The following is a 17,045-nucleotide window of genomic DNA, read 5'->3' on the forward strand; positions in this document are numbered from 1 at the left end:
ACTGAATCCGGGAGAAGTATTATTGGCCACGGTTAGCTGCCGATGGCTCCCATTATGACAAAACATGCCGTGAGTGCCAGCGACGCAAGACACCTTCGATGAAACCTGCTGGTCTACTGAACCCAATACCAACCCCGAATAAGCCCTTTCAACAAATAGGGAAGGACCTCCTTGGACCCTTCCCAATTACACCGACGGGAAGCAAGTGGATCATCGTGGCCACTGATTACATGACCCGTTACGCCAAAGCAAAAGCCCTGCCTAATGGTTCCGCAGTGGAAGTCACCAAGTTTTTCGTCGACCAAATTATCCTCCAACACGGCGCCCCAGAAGTGCTCATCACTCCTCCTCACGAATTTTCTCCTTCCTCGTCACCCACGAATTTGATCTTCCGCCATCTTCCCAGGTCCAAGCCATAGTGATAACCTTGCCCACGATCCTCTTTTAAACATACTTGCCTCTACTGGCTGTGGTCTCTAGTGTACGGTTACCTCACTACATTTCTCCGCGACCGCACGGTCAGATTCCGTCTCTCCGATTCTGTCTCCGATCCTTTCCCTCCTCACACATGGTACTCCTCAGGGCGCTATTCTGTCACCCACACTTTTTAACCTTGGAATGGTTCTCCTGTCTCTTATTCTAGTGTCTATCCCAAACCTAAAACATGCATTCTATGCAGACAACCTTACTCTTTTGTGTACTTCTGAGTCTCCTGGAGCAGTAGAGGAAACCCTACAGCAAGGTTGTCGATACAGTCACTCCTTATCTTGACAAAATAGGGCTGTTTCACACCCCTGAAAAAAATCATAATTGCTGCTGATAGCAAAAACTCGTTATCAAGGCCAACGTAACCATCTAATGAATCTCAAAACGACAGGTCACCCCATCCCTCACATACCGTTCTGTCTGTAGTGTTTGTAATCGGCCTCTAGCCGAATGTTACCACTCTGTTGGCCACTATGGGATAAACACATGGCGGCTTAAAACAAGCTCGCTTCATCCTCGCTATACTTCTGTGGTGTATCGTCCGCATTGTCTGTGCCGCAGTGCCAATGGATGTAACTTGCCATTAACAGCAAAGCGAGGACGGAAATGGAATCTTTTATGGAATGGCAAGACCTTAGACCACTTCTGCTCCAACTTGCCATTTGCATCTGCGGGCAAGTACTCTGTGGAGGGGTGGGCTAGTTGCCCATATTTTTGCTTCGTTATTGTGTTGAGTGCTATCCTCGCTTCTTTCTCTTTTCTTTATCGCGTTTTGAATGATGATGTATGATATTCATGGCGGTGATATCAAGATCTTGTGAGAAACTGTTGTACGTCATTGGACATGTTGACATGTTATAACATTTACTGAGCCACGGTCGAGTGCTCTGCTGGCGGATTGTGTAATGCCGGCTTTGTTGATTGCTAATCCCGGTTGTCATACATCCTGATTAGAGAAGTAGGTACCGCAGATCAGAACCATCGGCGTCATATATAGGTAGAAGTAGAGAACAGCGTGGAGTATGCTTGGCCTGCACTCCTAGCTACATCACGGATTGCAGTTCGTGTTCTTCGTAGAGCTCGAGTGTATCACCCAAGAGATAGGCAAACGATATCTGTACCTTGTCTAGCGCGCAAACACAGTGCAGGAACTTTGAGGACAGTAAAAATTGTCTGAAACATTCACAGCAATCTATGGGAAGTGACATTTTTGATGTGACGTTTAGAGACACAAAAGCTGTGTGGGTTTGAGAACAAAGGCGTGTAATGATGTAAGTGTGATAAAACGACAGCTAATAATTTTTTAGGGTACTAGAGCGGATTTCAAGAGTAGTCGATGTATATAGGAGTGCTCTGTACAGACTCAAATGAGTGGACCAAGGAGATGTGGAAGTTTCCAGGGATAAGGTAGTAGAAACTGGCAGAAGTTAGGATTGGAAATTAATGGAAGAGATCTTTGTGATGCTGTACTTGTAGCAGGGCAGGTGGTCATAGTTACCAATGCCTTTTGGCTTCCGAGAAAACTGCTACTTTTCCCATCCTGCGTCAGTTTTGTAAACGTCTTTTTCGTTATGTACTGCAGTAAGCAAAAATTGTATACCACATGCAGCCTAAGGGAGAATTCGCAAAATATTGCATTGTAGCACTCTCTCATAACAGCATCTAGTGCAGAAGCATATAATAGGGCAGCCTGTTTATCTGCCTGTTTATCTGTTGGCTAGCTCCTTTTAATTTCTTGGATTTATGTAAAAGTTGCTGAACCTGTGGTGATAGCAACGTTGAGTGTGATAAGTGCCATGTACTGCTTCACAGCCCGATGGTGCAGTGAAAATGAAAAAGGCCTCTCACAGAACTGATATCATATCAAAGGTTTAAGAGAGAGGGAGAGTTAGGTATCAACATGCATGCAACTGACATGCTTATCAGTGAGAAAGGGTCCCGAATAGAGTGTCTCGCTCAGAGATGCTCTAGCTAAGTGGCACCGTGATTATGAAGATTAGGGGTCAATGTTCTCATTGACACAGTATATCGAAATAACGGAAAAGGAACACGGATCCCCTATGGCTAGTTTTTCTGGAAATCGCCTGCCGCGGTGGTATAGTGTTTGAAGCACTCGACTGCTGAGCCCAGGGATACGGGATCCGATCCCGGCTACAGCGGCCGCTTTTCGGTAGAGGCAAAAATCAAGGTGCTTGAGTGCTGTGCGAGATGAATGCGCATTAAAGAACCCTAAGCAGTTGACCTTTCCGGCGACCTCCACCATACAGCATCTCTCGTAGCCTCAGTCACTTTGGAATGTTAAACCCCACAAGCCTAAACCTTTTCTGGATATTAAAGGAGCCTATGTCAGTGTGCTTCAAGAAAACTTGTGGGACATTCTGTACACATGAGGTGGAGAAGGTGGAGTAACCAATTCCTTAAAGATGTTTTAAGATTGTTTATAAAGGTAACCAGGTGCTTATACAATGGGGGAAAAAGGTGTCTGAGCCAGGGCTTAAGCAAAAGTGTTCTCTGTCAGCTTTGTTGATCAGGCTGTACCTACAAGGTTTAGAGCCTAAACTTGCAAGAAGTAGACTCGGCTTGAACCTTTCCTCTTTCGAGTGAGGAGAATGTGTCTAGCAGGCATTAACAGGACTGATCTACACGGATGATATAATTACTAATGGCTGACAACAGGGAAGATTTGCAGGGGTTGATGGATATCTACGGTATATAAAGAGACAGATTCAGTCTAATGTTAGGAAGAAAAATCGGCAGTCATGATTTTTCATGATAACAAGAGCAGCACATATAGGATACTGGGGGCCACACCGGAGGTAGTGCGTAAGTACAAGTATACCTTTGGCCACAGATAAATATTAAAGGTAAGTGTCTAACGGGGCATGATTGAACATGAAAAATATATCACAGCTAAAGGTGACAAGAACAGAGCAGTCATGAAAAATCGGGTATGTACTGTGGAATTACGACATGTAGGAAGTTGTACAAGGGAGCTAGAAAGGGTTGACGGTTTCTAGTCTGACTTTTGCCAGTACAGACCTATATATGCGATCAGAACATGACACAAAATTGAGGAAGCAGACAAGAAAATTAGGAAATATTTGTACAGCAGTAGGGGGACCAGCCAGGAATTATCGGTAAAGAGAAAGGTTCAAGAAACAGGGAGGGCTCTGCGGGAAATCGGGATGCAGCCTAAATCAGCACTGGAAATGTACAAGACTTTGAAGGAGGAAATAGCAAAAAAAAAATAAATCAAAGCATCTACAATAATTCTAGGGGCAGCTCATTGTTCGAGGCTAGGACAGGAGTACTGTGAACTAACACGTACCAAGTCACGTACTAACAGGTAGGCTTTGCTATGCTGTGCACGTGGAGATGGAAAGGAAACGGCTGAACACTAGATCACTTACAAAGAGCTCCAGCATAGAGTAATGAGAGGGGACACTCGGGTCCTTTCACTGCCGAGCTCAACGTTCCACGACTCTGCCAGACGGCATTGCAACTAAGAAAAAATAAGTTTTGGTTTAAGGACTGGGGAGGACAAATAGACAATTGACCGGTAAAAATAACCAAATAAAGATTATTTGGTTGCTAAAATCAAGGCAATAATGAGTGTAAAATATATTAGTATACACAGGTAGGTGGCATGCTCCGCTGCTGCCCAACTTTTAGCCTTATCTATTTATTTATAAAAAAAGAAGCGGCCACATGGCAGCAGCGCTAGCGGAATTTTCCCAGTTCCAGTGACTTTACAAGATGCAAATGGCAACTCAGCACCAGCAAGTGCTTGCTATAAACTCTATGATGCATGCAAAAAAATCGCCGAGAGTGAAATTGTGGCCTCCAAGATTCGCTGTAGAATTGCGGCTGGCCATCCTAGGATGTTCTAGTGGGTGGAAGGGGCAGCCTGCAGCCACAACATTCATGAATTAGCACTGAAAATTTGTGGCAAGAAGTGCTTTTTCCAGCTCCTGCCAAAGCTTTTGTGCAGTGAAATTGTTCCTCTGGTTTCTTGCAAAGACAAAATGTTGCTCACCGACCTTGAGCCATTATGTGCCCTTTATACCCCCTGTTTGCCTTTCCTTTTCACTGCTTTTCTTAGTGAAAGTGGCTACAGCCCTACTACAAAGTTGGTTTCTGCTTTTCAATTTCCCTTATGTCGAAAGCACCTATCTTTGTTTTATTTCGCAGCCACCGGAATTCGTGTTGACTGGAGGAAGAGTGAAAGCTTCTGCCGGAACAACCTTCTAACACAACTTTTGCCGAACTATGCAGATCCTCAGCTGTACATGCTCGTATCCCTGTAAACCCAGATAACTCATTACCTGGTAGCTGTGTGCAAATTGAGGTGTGTCACTACCCATCTGGTTTTGCACCAAGCGGGCAGCCAGATTTCAGGGGCTTTAGCATCAAACAGTTTATAAGAATTCCATTCCTGGCATTGTGAGGGAGCACAATGGAAAAAATATGTTAGAAACCTTGTGGTCACGTCTTAAAGTCATAGTTCACTTTCTGTTTTGTTTGAATTTCTTCATACTTTGTGTTCAAAGAAGAAGGAATAGGGAACCAATGCATCCTTGTTATCCTTTACCTCTTAAATTTTTACCTGTGCTCTAAAGCCTTCAGGTTTCAAGATCTCTTTTGCCACTTATTGAATATGAGTATGTGAGAACTTCTAGTCACCATTTTTTTCATTTCGCTGACATTGCTTTTCTCACGTATCATGTTTGCTCGACTTTTTTGGTGAGAGCATGCGTAAGATATGAATTTGGTTTGTCTCTGCATTCTTATCAAGTATTCAGCGATTAATCGTGAACATAACTCCTGTCAGTATATTTATTTGAGCCTGTGGTTCCTTCATTACTTTTCGTCATAAACATTTCACATATATAATTAAGCACATCATGCTTAGGGGGATGCCGAATTGTGATGCCAATTTTTTTTCTTTGATACTCTGCGGATCAACAGGGTCAAAAGCTCCATTTTGCCCATTATGGCCACATATCAAAGCAACGTCATGGAAGCGCAGAGGGACTTGCAGCTATTGCCTGACATGGCTAGTCGCTTAACTTCATTGTTTCTGTTGGACGCAAAGGCACTTTGAAGGCAGCAACCGTGTTCAAACTAAGTTTGGATGACCAAGTAGTTTCCCACTTCGACACTCTCTGCTTATGAACAAGGGACACAAGGTCATGTTTTTTCATTTCATATGATTTAGGGCCAATGTTACTCTTTGATTTTCTTTAAATTGAATGTTGAAATATGAGGTATGTGTCTGTGATGGTATACTCACTGCCGTCCATAATGGTGGTGTAAACCGTGTGCCAACTTCAGGTAAGGGATTGGTTTTAATGAGATTGCCTCAGGAAAACAGTGTCTGTAAAGCTGCTGTAGAGTTGCTTGTTTGATCAACACAGGCAGTTACAACTCCAGACAGTCATGGCAGCAAAGGCCACTAATAGATATGTCCAATGTGTGGAACAAATGCATTCGAGCATTCACCCGCAGTCGAACTCCTTAGAACGAAGCAAGGCATTCATTATAACTTTCGAAAACAGCGGTTTTTCTCATTTGTGGGCAGATTGGGTGGCACGTAATGGTGACTTTTCTATATTCTCTGTTCTTCATACTTTACTAGTATTCTGATGTCATGATGAGTGACGGACACCTAGAGGCTGCTATATGCTGCAGCCACCACGTCACGGACACACTTCTAGTAGCTGTGAAAGTTGTCTGCCCGTGTGCTCAGCAAACTGAGCTTGACGACCTCAATTCGCATCATTAACCGAGAAAGTGGTGGCATCTGTGGACTGAAAATGTGCGTCAGTGCCCGGGTGCAAAAAGATGTACGAGTTGGACCACTTCAACCTTGTACACTTCTACTTTAGATCACGTTTCAAAGGCAGCACGTAAAATGAGTGGCATCTAATAACTGTTTTGACACTGAAACATGGAGGCTAACGAAAGGGATTCTGCATAAGTTGAGGACGATGCAGAGAGCTGTAGAATGGAAATTGGTAGGTGTAACTTTAAGAGATATGAAGTGTGCAAAATGTGTCGGAGAAATAATTAGTGAGGCTAGTTTAGCAATTCTCCTCGAAGAACTAGCCAGCATAAAATGGGATGTATTGCCGAATAAACAATAAAGGAAAAAAAGAAAAATGCGAGTTAATGGCATTGTAGAGGAAATTAAGAAATGGGCAGAGTATGTAGTGCAAAGAAAGGAATGCTGATGGTCGAAAAGGGTAACAAATTGGATTCCAAGGGAAGGAATGTGTAGCAGAAAGCAGCAGAAAGTTAGGTGGTTGGATGAGGTTAAGACGTTCACAGGGGTCAGGTGGATGCAGCTAGCACAGGACTGGGTTAATTGGAGTAATATGGGAGAAACTTTCACCCTGTAGTGAATATAGTCCGGCTGATGGTGATGTTGATTATGATCCCCTTGCCCACTTATGCATTATAAAATAAGCATGCACACACATGCACAGTTCTCTTGCTGCTTTTATGTTTTCCTAGGGATTTGGCTAATTTGCCTGTGTTTGATTTTGCAGGCATCAACTGGTATTGACTGGACAACAAAGACAACTTGCTCAGCAGGCATCGAAATGTGTGATGTCAACCTCCACAGCTGATGGCCTTTATGTGTGCAGAGTTATATCCATCCTTTTATGCCTTGAGGGCTAGCCAGAAAAGTGGAACTAAGATGTCAAGCATTCTAATAAGTTACTATTTGAAGCATTGTGTTTGAGCATGTTATATTGGAAAGCACAATATTGGCAGTGTTTTCTTCGTATTATGTAGCAATTATCTGTCTCAAGGAAAAGGAATGAGTGGTCCAGTGTAATGTAATTTGTGCATATGTGTTGATACAAGAAACGCATTAGCACTGTTTGTTGTGGCATTGTTTCCTTGTGCTGACACTCCTTTGCTCAGCCTTATTTTGCTAGCCATTACTGATAAGCCGAGGGGTGAATCGTTTCACGAGAAGAAAATTTTAATCTAACATCTTCCAATTTTTACTGATTGAATAGCTTCACTTTCCAAGCATGGGAAACTGCAGTGTGCACTGATCTTAGTTCCCCGGGTTTATGCTCACCGAGCTAAACATTTTATGCTTCAAATGGTTACTTAACCACCACATCCCCTCCCCCCCTCAGTTTTGCCTAATAAGATAAAGACAACATAGTCTCCTGACAATTTTTTTTATTATGCTCAAAGGGAGCTTGAGAAAGGTGAGGGGTCCTTAAGATGGGGATGATGGCACTTACTGGCACAACATTTATAGTGTGCAAAGAAGATGCATATTAATGACAGCATAGTGTGCAACTGATTGTTAATGCTGTTGCTTTTATGTAAGGACTTTTTTTTTTTTGCAAAGCTTGCTCTTAAAGCATTTGTGCCTGAGGTGAAAGGTTGTTCCAGAAGATAAAAGCCAAATGTTCTTAAACTTGAGTGATAACTACTATGAAATATTGTGTGTGTGACATAATGGCTTGCTGTGCAGGATTTCCAGCGTACAAACATATATTTTGTTTAGACCTGTGCAAGTAAAGTCAAATTTTTCATGACCTTGACTGGAGGCTCTAATAGAAAAGCATGCAAATAAATTTGTAGATATTGTGCGCCATTGGTGCATTATTCACGATTTTATGCCTTGTGGTGTAATGCTTGCACTCTTTCTAAAGTCTTGCATTGATCCTTTGGCACTATGAAACTTTCTCCTGGTTCTTTTTTTTTTTTATTGCATTTGATGCTTTCTAGCAAGAGCTGCTCTGCAAAAGAAGTTGCTTTTCCTTTCCTTGCTCTGCTACCCGATATGAATAGATATGTTTTGACCAGTAATGGTTGGCTACTGTTGATTGAACACCAGAATCAGCGTGCATTTTCTCGCTGTTGATATGTAATGGCAGAAGCAGTGTGAAGGGGAACAGCATAGCCTGTAGCAACCAGCTTAATCATGTGCTTCTGCCTGCCCTAAAAATTGGAGGTGCACCCAATCACAGGCATGGTGAGATGCACCTCATTTTTGTTTTGGGTACTCAAAATTTAATTTTCTATTTCACTCATTATATTACTTCAGTATTTAGCATACTTGAAGTAACTGTCTTCTTAGAAAAGTACCATCAATGCAGGAGCCCTCGAAGATAAATTCTTTCAAAAGGTAATCGTTGTGGCAAAACTGCATAAACCTTGTTTGGCCATAATACTGCATTCACAAGTGATGGGACTATTTTTTGCTCTAAATTACTGCATTTATCCTGGTCATTTTGCAGATTTGTTGTCTTGAGAGATCCAAAAATTATTTAAAGACAATTTAATTATGCTGCTGTTATTTTTTTATGGATCTCTCATGTTAAATATATTTCTGCCTTGAAAAAACTATCAACTATAAAATCTTGGTAGCTCACAAATTTTATGTGATGTTTTGATGCCTTGGCATTAAACGGTTTAATCTACATGCACTAATCAAGTGCATAAAAAGTTCAGAATGGGAATATTTTGCTTCAGTCAGAGTTCTTTTAATGTGGTATGAAATTTAACTTTGTTGCAGCAAATGCTGATTTTTGGCTAATTGGTTTAAGTTTCTTTAAACATTGCACCGTGTTCTGTCATCCTTGTCTTTTTTTGCACTGTTTACAAAAATGAAGAAAATAAGTTTTGCTTCAAACTATCTGCCAGAGCTGTTGAGATTTATTTTCACATTCATTACCTTTTTTGGTCAAAATCATGTGAACTGCAGTTTTGGTTTTCTCCTTCCTTTAAAATACTCTCCGCATTTCATTGCAGGCCCACTTACCACAGCCTGCAAGTACACCACATTTCCAGGACAAGATTTGCCAGATCAGAAGCATCCCATCGCCTGCATAGATACTTCGCCTACAAGCTCGTATCATGGTGAACCCACAGACGAAATACTGCACAAATGCAGCTACTGCAATTTGAGCTTCACCTTCGAAAGCCAATTGGTTAACCACGTCCGTGTGCACACAGGCGAGCGCCCTTTCCACTGTGACTACTGTGGCAGCCAGTTTGCACACAAGGGCAACTTGAAGGTGCACATTAATACTCACACGGGTGAGCGCCCATACCATTGTGAGCATTGCAGCAGTAAATTTGCCGCAAAGCGAAACCTGCTGATCCACCAGAGGACTCACACGGGTGAACGTCCATATTGTTGCACCTACTGTCAAAAGAGCTTTGCAAAGGGGAGTACCCTGCAGCTGCACATACGTACCCACACTGGGGAGAAACCGTATCGGTGCCAGCTGTGTCCCATGGCCTTTACGACGGGCTCAATTCTTGCGAGACATACACGATCCCACAAGGGTGAAAAGCCATTTCAGTGCGAGTTGTGCCCAAAGGCGTTCACTAGGATGTTGAATTTAAAAGAGCACAAAGAGAAAGAACATAAAGGGAAATGTGGTGTCCATGATGCCTGGCCATGATTAACATTGTGCTAACAGTCTCTGTATTTTACTTGCTAGGAACCTGCTAAGTATCTATAGCAAGTGTAGGGTAGAATAAGATGAGAGAAAAAGATTGATACACAGTATGAAAGAGCACTGAACAAGGGTGGAGGGTGAGCCTCAGTTCGCATGCCGAGCCAATGTTCCAACAAGGAGACTTGTCTTCATCTGAGCTTCCGAACTGAGGCTCTCCCTCAACCCTTCTCTAGTGCTCTTTCAAATAGCAAGTATAGCTACTTAACATTTGTCAAAAGGATTTTTAGTTTGTAGGCTTTCTTTTCGTGGACGCTAACTTATCTAAAAAGGCATTTAGATGATATCGGCTCACGCAGCACTGCTTTCTAAGTGCTTTCTCAATGAGAAAATGCTCCCAAACTTCCACAACTTTAATCATTTAATATTTACTGTTGGCATAACTTTTTTTAATAAAATACTTCGAACAGTGACATGGCCTGCATTATTTTTTACTGGTCCTATTACAGAGCCTGCCTCCTTTGAAAGTTTTGGTGCCATTTTATTTTTAGTTCATTAGATTTCCCAACATTTTAGATTAATTCTGAAGATGTTACATCAGCTCTATAGCTTTGGCAGTAGAGAAAAGAACCTGCTTCTTGATGGCTATTAGTAATTGTTCTCTAAAAGTGTTGGAATAGTTGGAGTGAGAAAAATCTCTCCTTGAAGATATTGCTTAATTTGGAGGCTTTGCAAGTAACCTGTCATTTTAAGCAATTTAACAAAGTTTTGATTGCTCAATTATCATCACCATTTTTCAAAGAACTGCCACCGTGTTGGACAACAATTTCATATCTTCTTGGTGTTAGCGATGTTAAAATGAAACTTTATTGATTTTTTACCACATTTATATCAGATGCTGTCTAGATAACGGGTTGTTAGGTTTCTGAGCACTGCATTTTTAAGCAACTGTCATTGCTCTAGTTCATGAAAGATTGTGTATTTTTCTCATATGTTTGCCGATGTATTCACTTCATGTAATGCAAAGTATATTTCTACATTCTTATCTTCCATTCTCTGTCTGCTTTTGTAACATTACTTAGTTCATTTGAGTTTATTGCATTGGCTTTTGGAATATGTTCTTAACATTCTGGTCTTTTGTAATTGTCATTTTCATCACTCTTGCTCTATAATTAAAAACCAGTGCTGAAGCTAAGTTACCCACCTTTCCTCACACCCAACCTTTTCACACCTGGAGGCATTGCTGTGTCCTACAATGAGAGAATATTGCAACAGTTGTTGCACTGAAGAACTACTGCAGCGGCTGAACGAAGGCACCGAGAGAGCTGAACGAGAGAACGAAAGCTCCAGGAATGGGTATAAACTTCAATGTCCTCAACTTCTATTGATTGCGGTCTTCTACTTTCTAACACACGCGTCACTGCCCCCTTCTCTGGAGTGTCACCCCGAAGCGGTGTTACCGTCAGATATAAGACCGGAGAAAAAAAAGCATTCAAGATTTACACCACGAGTCTGACATCACAGTACAGACTGCATGCAGCCTGAAGGTCAGTCGAGGGGTCACTCGTAATACAATTGATGCATTCGCATCACTGCAGTGCAAAGTATATTTGTGCATTCTTATCTTCCATTCTTTGGCTGCTTTTGTAACATTGCCTACTTATTTGAATTTATTGCATTGGCATTTGGAATATGTTCTTAACATTCTGGTTTTTTTTTTTATTGTCATTTTCATCACTCTTGCTCTATAATTCAAAACCAATACTGAAGATAAGCTCCCTACCCTCCTTAAGCTAAGATGGTGGCCAACACCAATATGCGTCCACCAGGATGGACTAAGTAGCACACCCCTACTTTAACAAGAGACCACCTGATCGACCGGACACAGTGACGTCACCACTCAAGCCAAAGTGGCTCACCGCTATAACTATGGCGTCCTCGCACAATGGCCACCATGGTGGCGTTCCGCCATAGTCTACGACGCCACCTCAACACGTGACCACAGAGCAAAACTACCAGGTGGCATGCCACCATAATTATTAAAGGTATACTGAACAAATATCCAAGAATATTGAGAAAGCACCACAATTGCATTCTTAAGAGACTATTACACTAGTACAGACACATAATTCGGAAGCATAGATTTTTGGGCTTGTTGGTGCATGACCATAGCAATATTGTAGTGCAAAACAGACAAGACACACGAGAAGACCAAACAACACGAACAGAATTTGCTTATTCGTTATGACTGTTTCCAGAGCTTTTAACAACGTTTCCTTACTTTTTGGACCAAGTTCATTAATCAGCTTGATCGGAATTCCATCTATTCTTGTAGATGTGTTTTTGAGAATATTTTTTTCTGCCTTTTTCCCGTTTAGATTGGTCAGTTCTAAGCTGCTTTGTATTCTGCTACCTTGTGTTGCTTCCTGATTTGCGGAGATTACCCTATCGTTGCTCTTAAATGACTCGGCTATAACTGATGTAATGTAGTTCACTGCGTTGTCTCCCTTTAAACAATCTCCCTCGTTATCTTGAATCTGATCCTGCTTTCTTTGATTCTTCTTCCCTAGCCAGCTTATATGGTTCCAGAATTTTCTTGCTCCTCCTCTAGAGGCAACGTGTATGTTAGCCATCCAGCGATTGGTGGACTGCTTTATTTTACTTTGGACGAGGGCCTGTACCTCAAGTTTCTTTTGTCGATACGATTCCCATTTTTGGTCGATTTCCTCCTGAGATACCTGTGCTTTCTTTGCCACTCGGTGTTCCCTTGAAGCAGCCCGTTGTCGTTTAATAGCTTCCCTGATTTCCTCATTCCACCAGCTCCATGGCTTCCTCTTTCCATTCCAGTGGTTTGCTACTTTAACCTCCTTAATTTTCCTTCTTATGAGTAGTTTACCTGTTCATAATCCCAGTCTTCCATGGGGCTTTTCTCTATTGCTTCCTCTATGTCTGCTGCTATCTGCGCTATTTGATCGTCATTTAATTTTGCGTTCACTTTTTGTCTAAGCTCCATTTCTCTTTTCATCAAGGGCCCCATCTGCAGACTAATACGTTTATGATCACTTCCCAGACTGCACTTCCCTTCTTCGTCTATTTCCATTTTTGTGACCTTGCTATAAATTCCCTGCGAAATTAGACAGTAGTCAATGGTCGTCTGCCTGTTGAGGAATTCCCACGTGATTTGTCCTTCGCATTTTGTTTCTCTTTTTTACTATAACTAGGTCGTGTCGCTCACAGAAATCTAGCATTAGTTCCCGTTACAATCCGTGTATCCATCCAGATCGTCGATGTGGCCGTTCATGACCCCCAGCAGAATAATATCGGCCCAGTCTCCAAACTTGCTTATATCGTCACTGAGACATTAAACAAGATTAAACAAGATCCTTGTTTTCTTGCCTGCATTGGTGTCCTGTTCCTAAATAAACTACCCATAGCCATGTTCTTATGCCGGCAATTGTTCCTGATACCCAGATATGTTCTTTACAAGATGATTTTATTCTTTGCCAATTTGTTCCCTGGTGTATCAACTACCAACCCCTCCACCCTTTTTTTCCGTTCCCGTTCTGTTGCACCCTTCCCAGACGTAGCCTTCTATAAACGGCGGTTCTCCTTCAGGCGTAGTCATGTAAACAGAGCGGCCACTGAGATAGCTCACAATGACATATCGGGCTTAGCAGCCATAGTTGATCCCCTCTGTAGTACACACATAAACGAAGGTATCCCCTCGGTAGTACACATACATTCGCCTCTGCCACATCTGTCTGTCGCAGCGGGGGCGTCTGGAGCTGATTGAAGCTAAAGCCCCTTGATACTTTGAAAGTTACGCCAACGATTGAACTTTACCGCCGCCGCGCTACCTCCTCACCTCCTCCTCGCCCCTTGCGCGCCCCTTCACTGAAGGCCGGCTGTCCGCCCGATTTCCTGAGCGACGATTGGTCTCCCTGCCGTTGCCCTTGGAAACCAACGCGCGTCCGGCGTTTTCCTTGTGTTTTCTTTTTCCTTCGCGCCATTTTTCTCCTACTCTCGGCGAGCGAATATTGCGCGCTGTGCTTTTATTGCAGCGTGCAAGCTCTATGCCGTGCTGTTGCACGTACAACTGCAGCAAGCGGCCTGAAGATGGTTATGCGGTAATCATGATATCTCAAGGCAAGCGTGACGGCTTGCGCACGAGTCAGTGGATTCACAAGATTAGTCGAAAGACGTTTATTCCTAGAAAGAACAGAGTTGTTTGCGACGTCGGGTGCCTTTCTCACTCCCCGTAATAACGCGTCACCTGACGCTGCGTTTTTTATTCCTGCTTGCTCCCCAATCTTTTTGCTGCGGCAGCATGTTCATTGTATAAAAATAAGGTCGTCCTCTGCAGCATGCTGAATATTCTGCGAGGCTCCAAGGCTCCATCATTTAACACGCTTCGACTTCTGTACAGTCAGAAACAGGGCGCTATAATCTGCTTTTTGCTGTCAGAGATAACTGGAAAATTACAGTCTCTCGATTGTATTTGTCGCGATTATGCTAGGATCCCCGGCCTCCTTCACTAAAAATCAAAATTCGGGCTTGTAGAGGAGCTAGCCTTTCCAGCTTGTACTTGTAGTGTGCGTCGGTTACTCGGGAGCAATGAATGCTGGCCCTGAAAAACTCTTTGGCAAGTAAACCCGAGGTATTGCGGGTAATCTGCACTAGTTAGGTCGTATGGCATTTTTTTTTTGTCAATTCTTGAATGTGTCTTGCCATGCTTCGACACACGCGTGGGTTAAAAAATTGCGTTCGTTTTATCAGGGATACGGCCAATGTGCAGGAGGTGTTCATATGATCACACACGCTTCACTTTGACCATATGACTACTAGGCGTTGGCAGGTTACCTTCGCTTTGAAAGCTGGAGCTCTAAAACCGCGATTCCGTGTATTCATTTATTGCGAGAAAAGTTATCCCATCGATGTCAAATCAGCCGGAATCATTGCATCAATTTTCTGTATTTACGAAGCTTAAACAATCAATAATGATTATAGTTATGATGTAAAAATAGGGGAACATTTTGCGAGCAACAATTCTTTGCACTGTAACATATTACTCATTTCAATTGTATGCAAGATTTTTTTTCACCTAGCCTGAGTGATTAACTCATCGCTCTATGTTCTAGCTGCATTTCACTGAAGACCAGTTTGAGCCGCCAATATTACACGAACTCGAAAAAAAAAACAGGCCAAACGCAGTTCCATCAATTTTCTCTCACTGACCTGTCCTGAAGTAAAGGAAGCCTCCTCGACAGAGACATGAACCTCGCGCTGATAGTAGTCAGTTATTTGTGTAGCTTGCTCTTTTCCCACCTCCATTTATGAGAAAACAAAGTATAAGAATTAAAAGTCAATGTATAGTTATCTCGTCAGATATTATGAGATAATAGAGATATGATTGACGACGTAAGTCAATGAAAATTGAAGTATATCAATGGGTCATGGGACGGCATCAGATTAAATAGTGATGGTTGTGAATAGTGATAGGTAATGATGGTGACTGTTACGGTTAATAATAGTAAATGATAGTTATAGGCCCGGATAGTGAGGTGATAGTGTTCGTTGCGGATAGTGACAGTTACGATAGGTCTCTGGCATTAGTAGATATAGTGATAGATAGGATAGCGATAGTTAATGAATTGGCAGTTATATGCTTTCTCATTCCGCACGTTGAAGACCTGTGTGCACCTTGTAATTTTTTTTATTGTTGCGTTCAATGAAATCAAGCTCTTTTACATAGCGCATGAGACCACAGCATGCTTGCCCCAGAACTTCAGTGTGTCGGCAATAGGGCCCACCACTTCTCTCAGTGTACCCTGCTGTCTTTTAACCACACGCGAAGTCAGTGAGGGGCCGCGTACTCATAAAATTATTTAATTCCTCCATCAGCATCATATCAAGACTGCCGTGGCAAACCTGTTCCTTACCTCGAAGCAGCAAGGAACAGCTCAAAATTTGGTTTTATACAAAATTAACTAATTAACGCAGATTATCGCGGATCGCTAACTAGCACAGTGCCATTACACTTGGCCTAAGCTTTCCAACGGTATACGGTTCGATGTTGAAGCTAAAATTTAGATTTTAATTGCAATTTACCAAATATCAATTAATTTGGCCCAGTAATTGATCGAAATACATGTACAATTAACCAATAATCCAATCTCATGGTTGATCACGTGGCATATACTATGCTTAGAGAGGTAGCTTGACAGTAGCGAAATAGACTGTCCTGCTTTGACCTTTTCTGATCTTGAAGTTCAAAGCACCAGCCTGGATAGTTTTCCGAAGTTTTACCGCGGTGACAGATTTCACGCTCTAAAAAACACAAAGTCAGAGGCAGTACTAGATTAAGTGCACAAAGTAAAACCTTATCATGAGACTTCAAAAGTGTCTGTAGCACAGAACTCGCCTGAAAGCTTTGTTTATCAGTATTCCCCATTCAAACAGTTCTAAGAAGAAACCAATCAATTCATGAACTTTACTTTCGGCATTCTCAATGCTTTTCTCGCAATTTTTCAAAAATTTTGTGCACTCATGGAGCGCAGACCTGGCCCAAAAGCTCGCGCTTCACTCACTGCTGCGGCCGGCCGGCGGGCGTCGAGGAGAAAAAGCGTGTCGTGCGCAGCGCTCACCGCCGCCGCGCGAGGAGAATCGAGGAGGAAAGCGCGGCGCGGAGGAGAGTGTCGCTACTTGATAAAAGCGCCATGTGTAGCAAAAATTGACTATGGACTGGTGGAAATAAACAAGTAAACGTTATCTTAATGCTAATTGAAGGCGAAAATAAATGCGAAATATCTGAGACGCATCCGTGGTTCGGGCGACGCTGTCGTCTGATTCAAAGGGTTTAAGCTTATCCATTTATTCATACAGTGTTCTGCAACTTCATCGAACCTCCGTTTGAAAAATTCTCCCGCCTCAACCAGAGGCTCATTTGCGCTGAAACTGCGCAGAAAGCTTGCGAGTTGTTGTCCCTTTCTTTAACAGGTAAGTTTGACAATGATGCTTACTTAGTTTGGCCGCGCATGATGAGAAACCAGAACCGTCTGCGACGAGACTGGGTAGCAAAAAAACGAAATTGTAAATTTTCCGCCGAATGGCAGCAGTGGT

At 42.5% G+C, this 17,045-nt stretch overlaps 1 protein-coding gene across 2 annotated transcripts; it reads left to right on the forward strand.

Annotated features, from left to right (window-relative positions):
• Positions 1 to 971: 971 nt before the first annotated feature.
• LOC146182442 (uncharacterized) lies at positions 972 to 11,290 on the forward strand. Of its 2 annotated transcripts, XM_084577560.1 has the most exons (3): positions 972 to 1,160; positions 7,038 to 7,093; positions 9,274 to 11,290. In XM_084577560.1, the coding sequence occupies exons 1-3, from the start codon at positions 1,093 to 1,095 to the stop codon at positions 9,930 to 9,932; spliced, it is 783 nt and encodes a 260-aa protein (XP_084433686.1). In that variant the 5' UTR covers positions 972 to 1,092; the 3' UTR covers positions 9,933 to 11,290. The 2 variants fall into 2 exon arrangements, 1 of the variants encoding a protein (XP_084433686.1); XR_014700350.1 differs by having other exon boundaries at positions 972 to 7,128; positions 9,274 to 9,409.
• Positions 11,291 to 17,045: the final 5,755 nt, after the last annotated feature.

The sequence above is a fragment of the Amblyomma maculatum genome, chromosome 8 (genome assembly GCF_055883805.1).
Source record: "Amblyomma maculatum isolate TAMU_Amacu chromosome 8, ASM5588380v1, whole genome shotgun sequence".
Lineage (NCBI taxonomy): Eukaryota > Metazoa > Arthropoda > Arachnida > Ixodida > Ixodidae > Amblyomma > Amblyomma maculatum.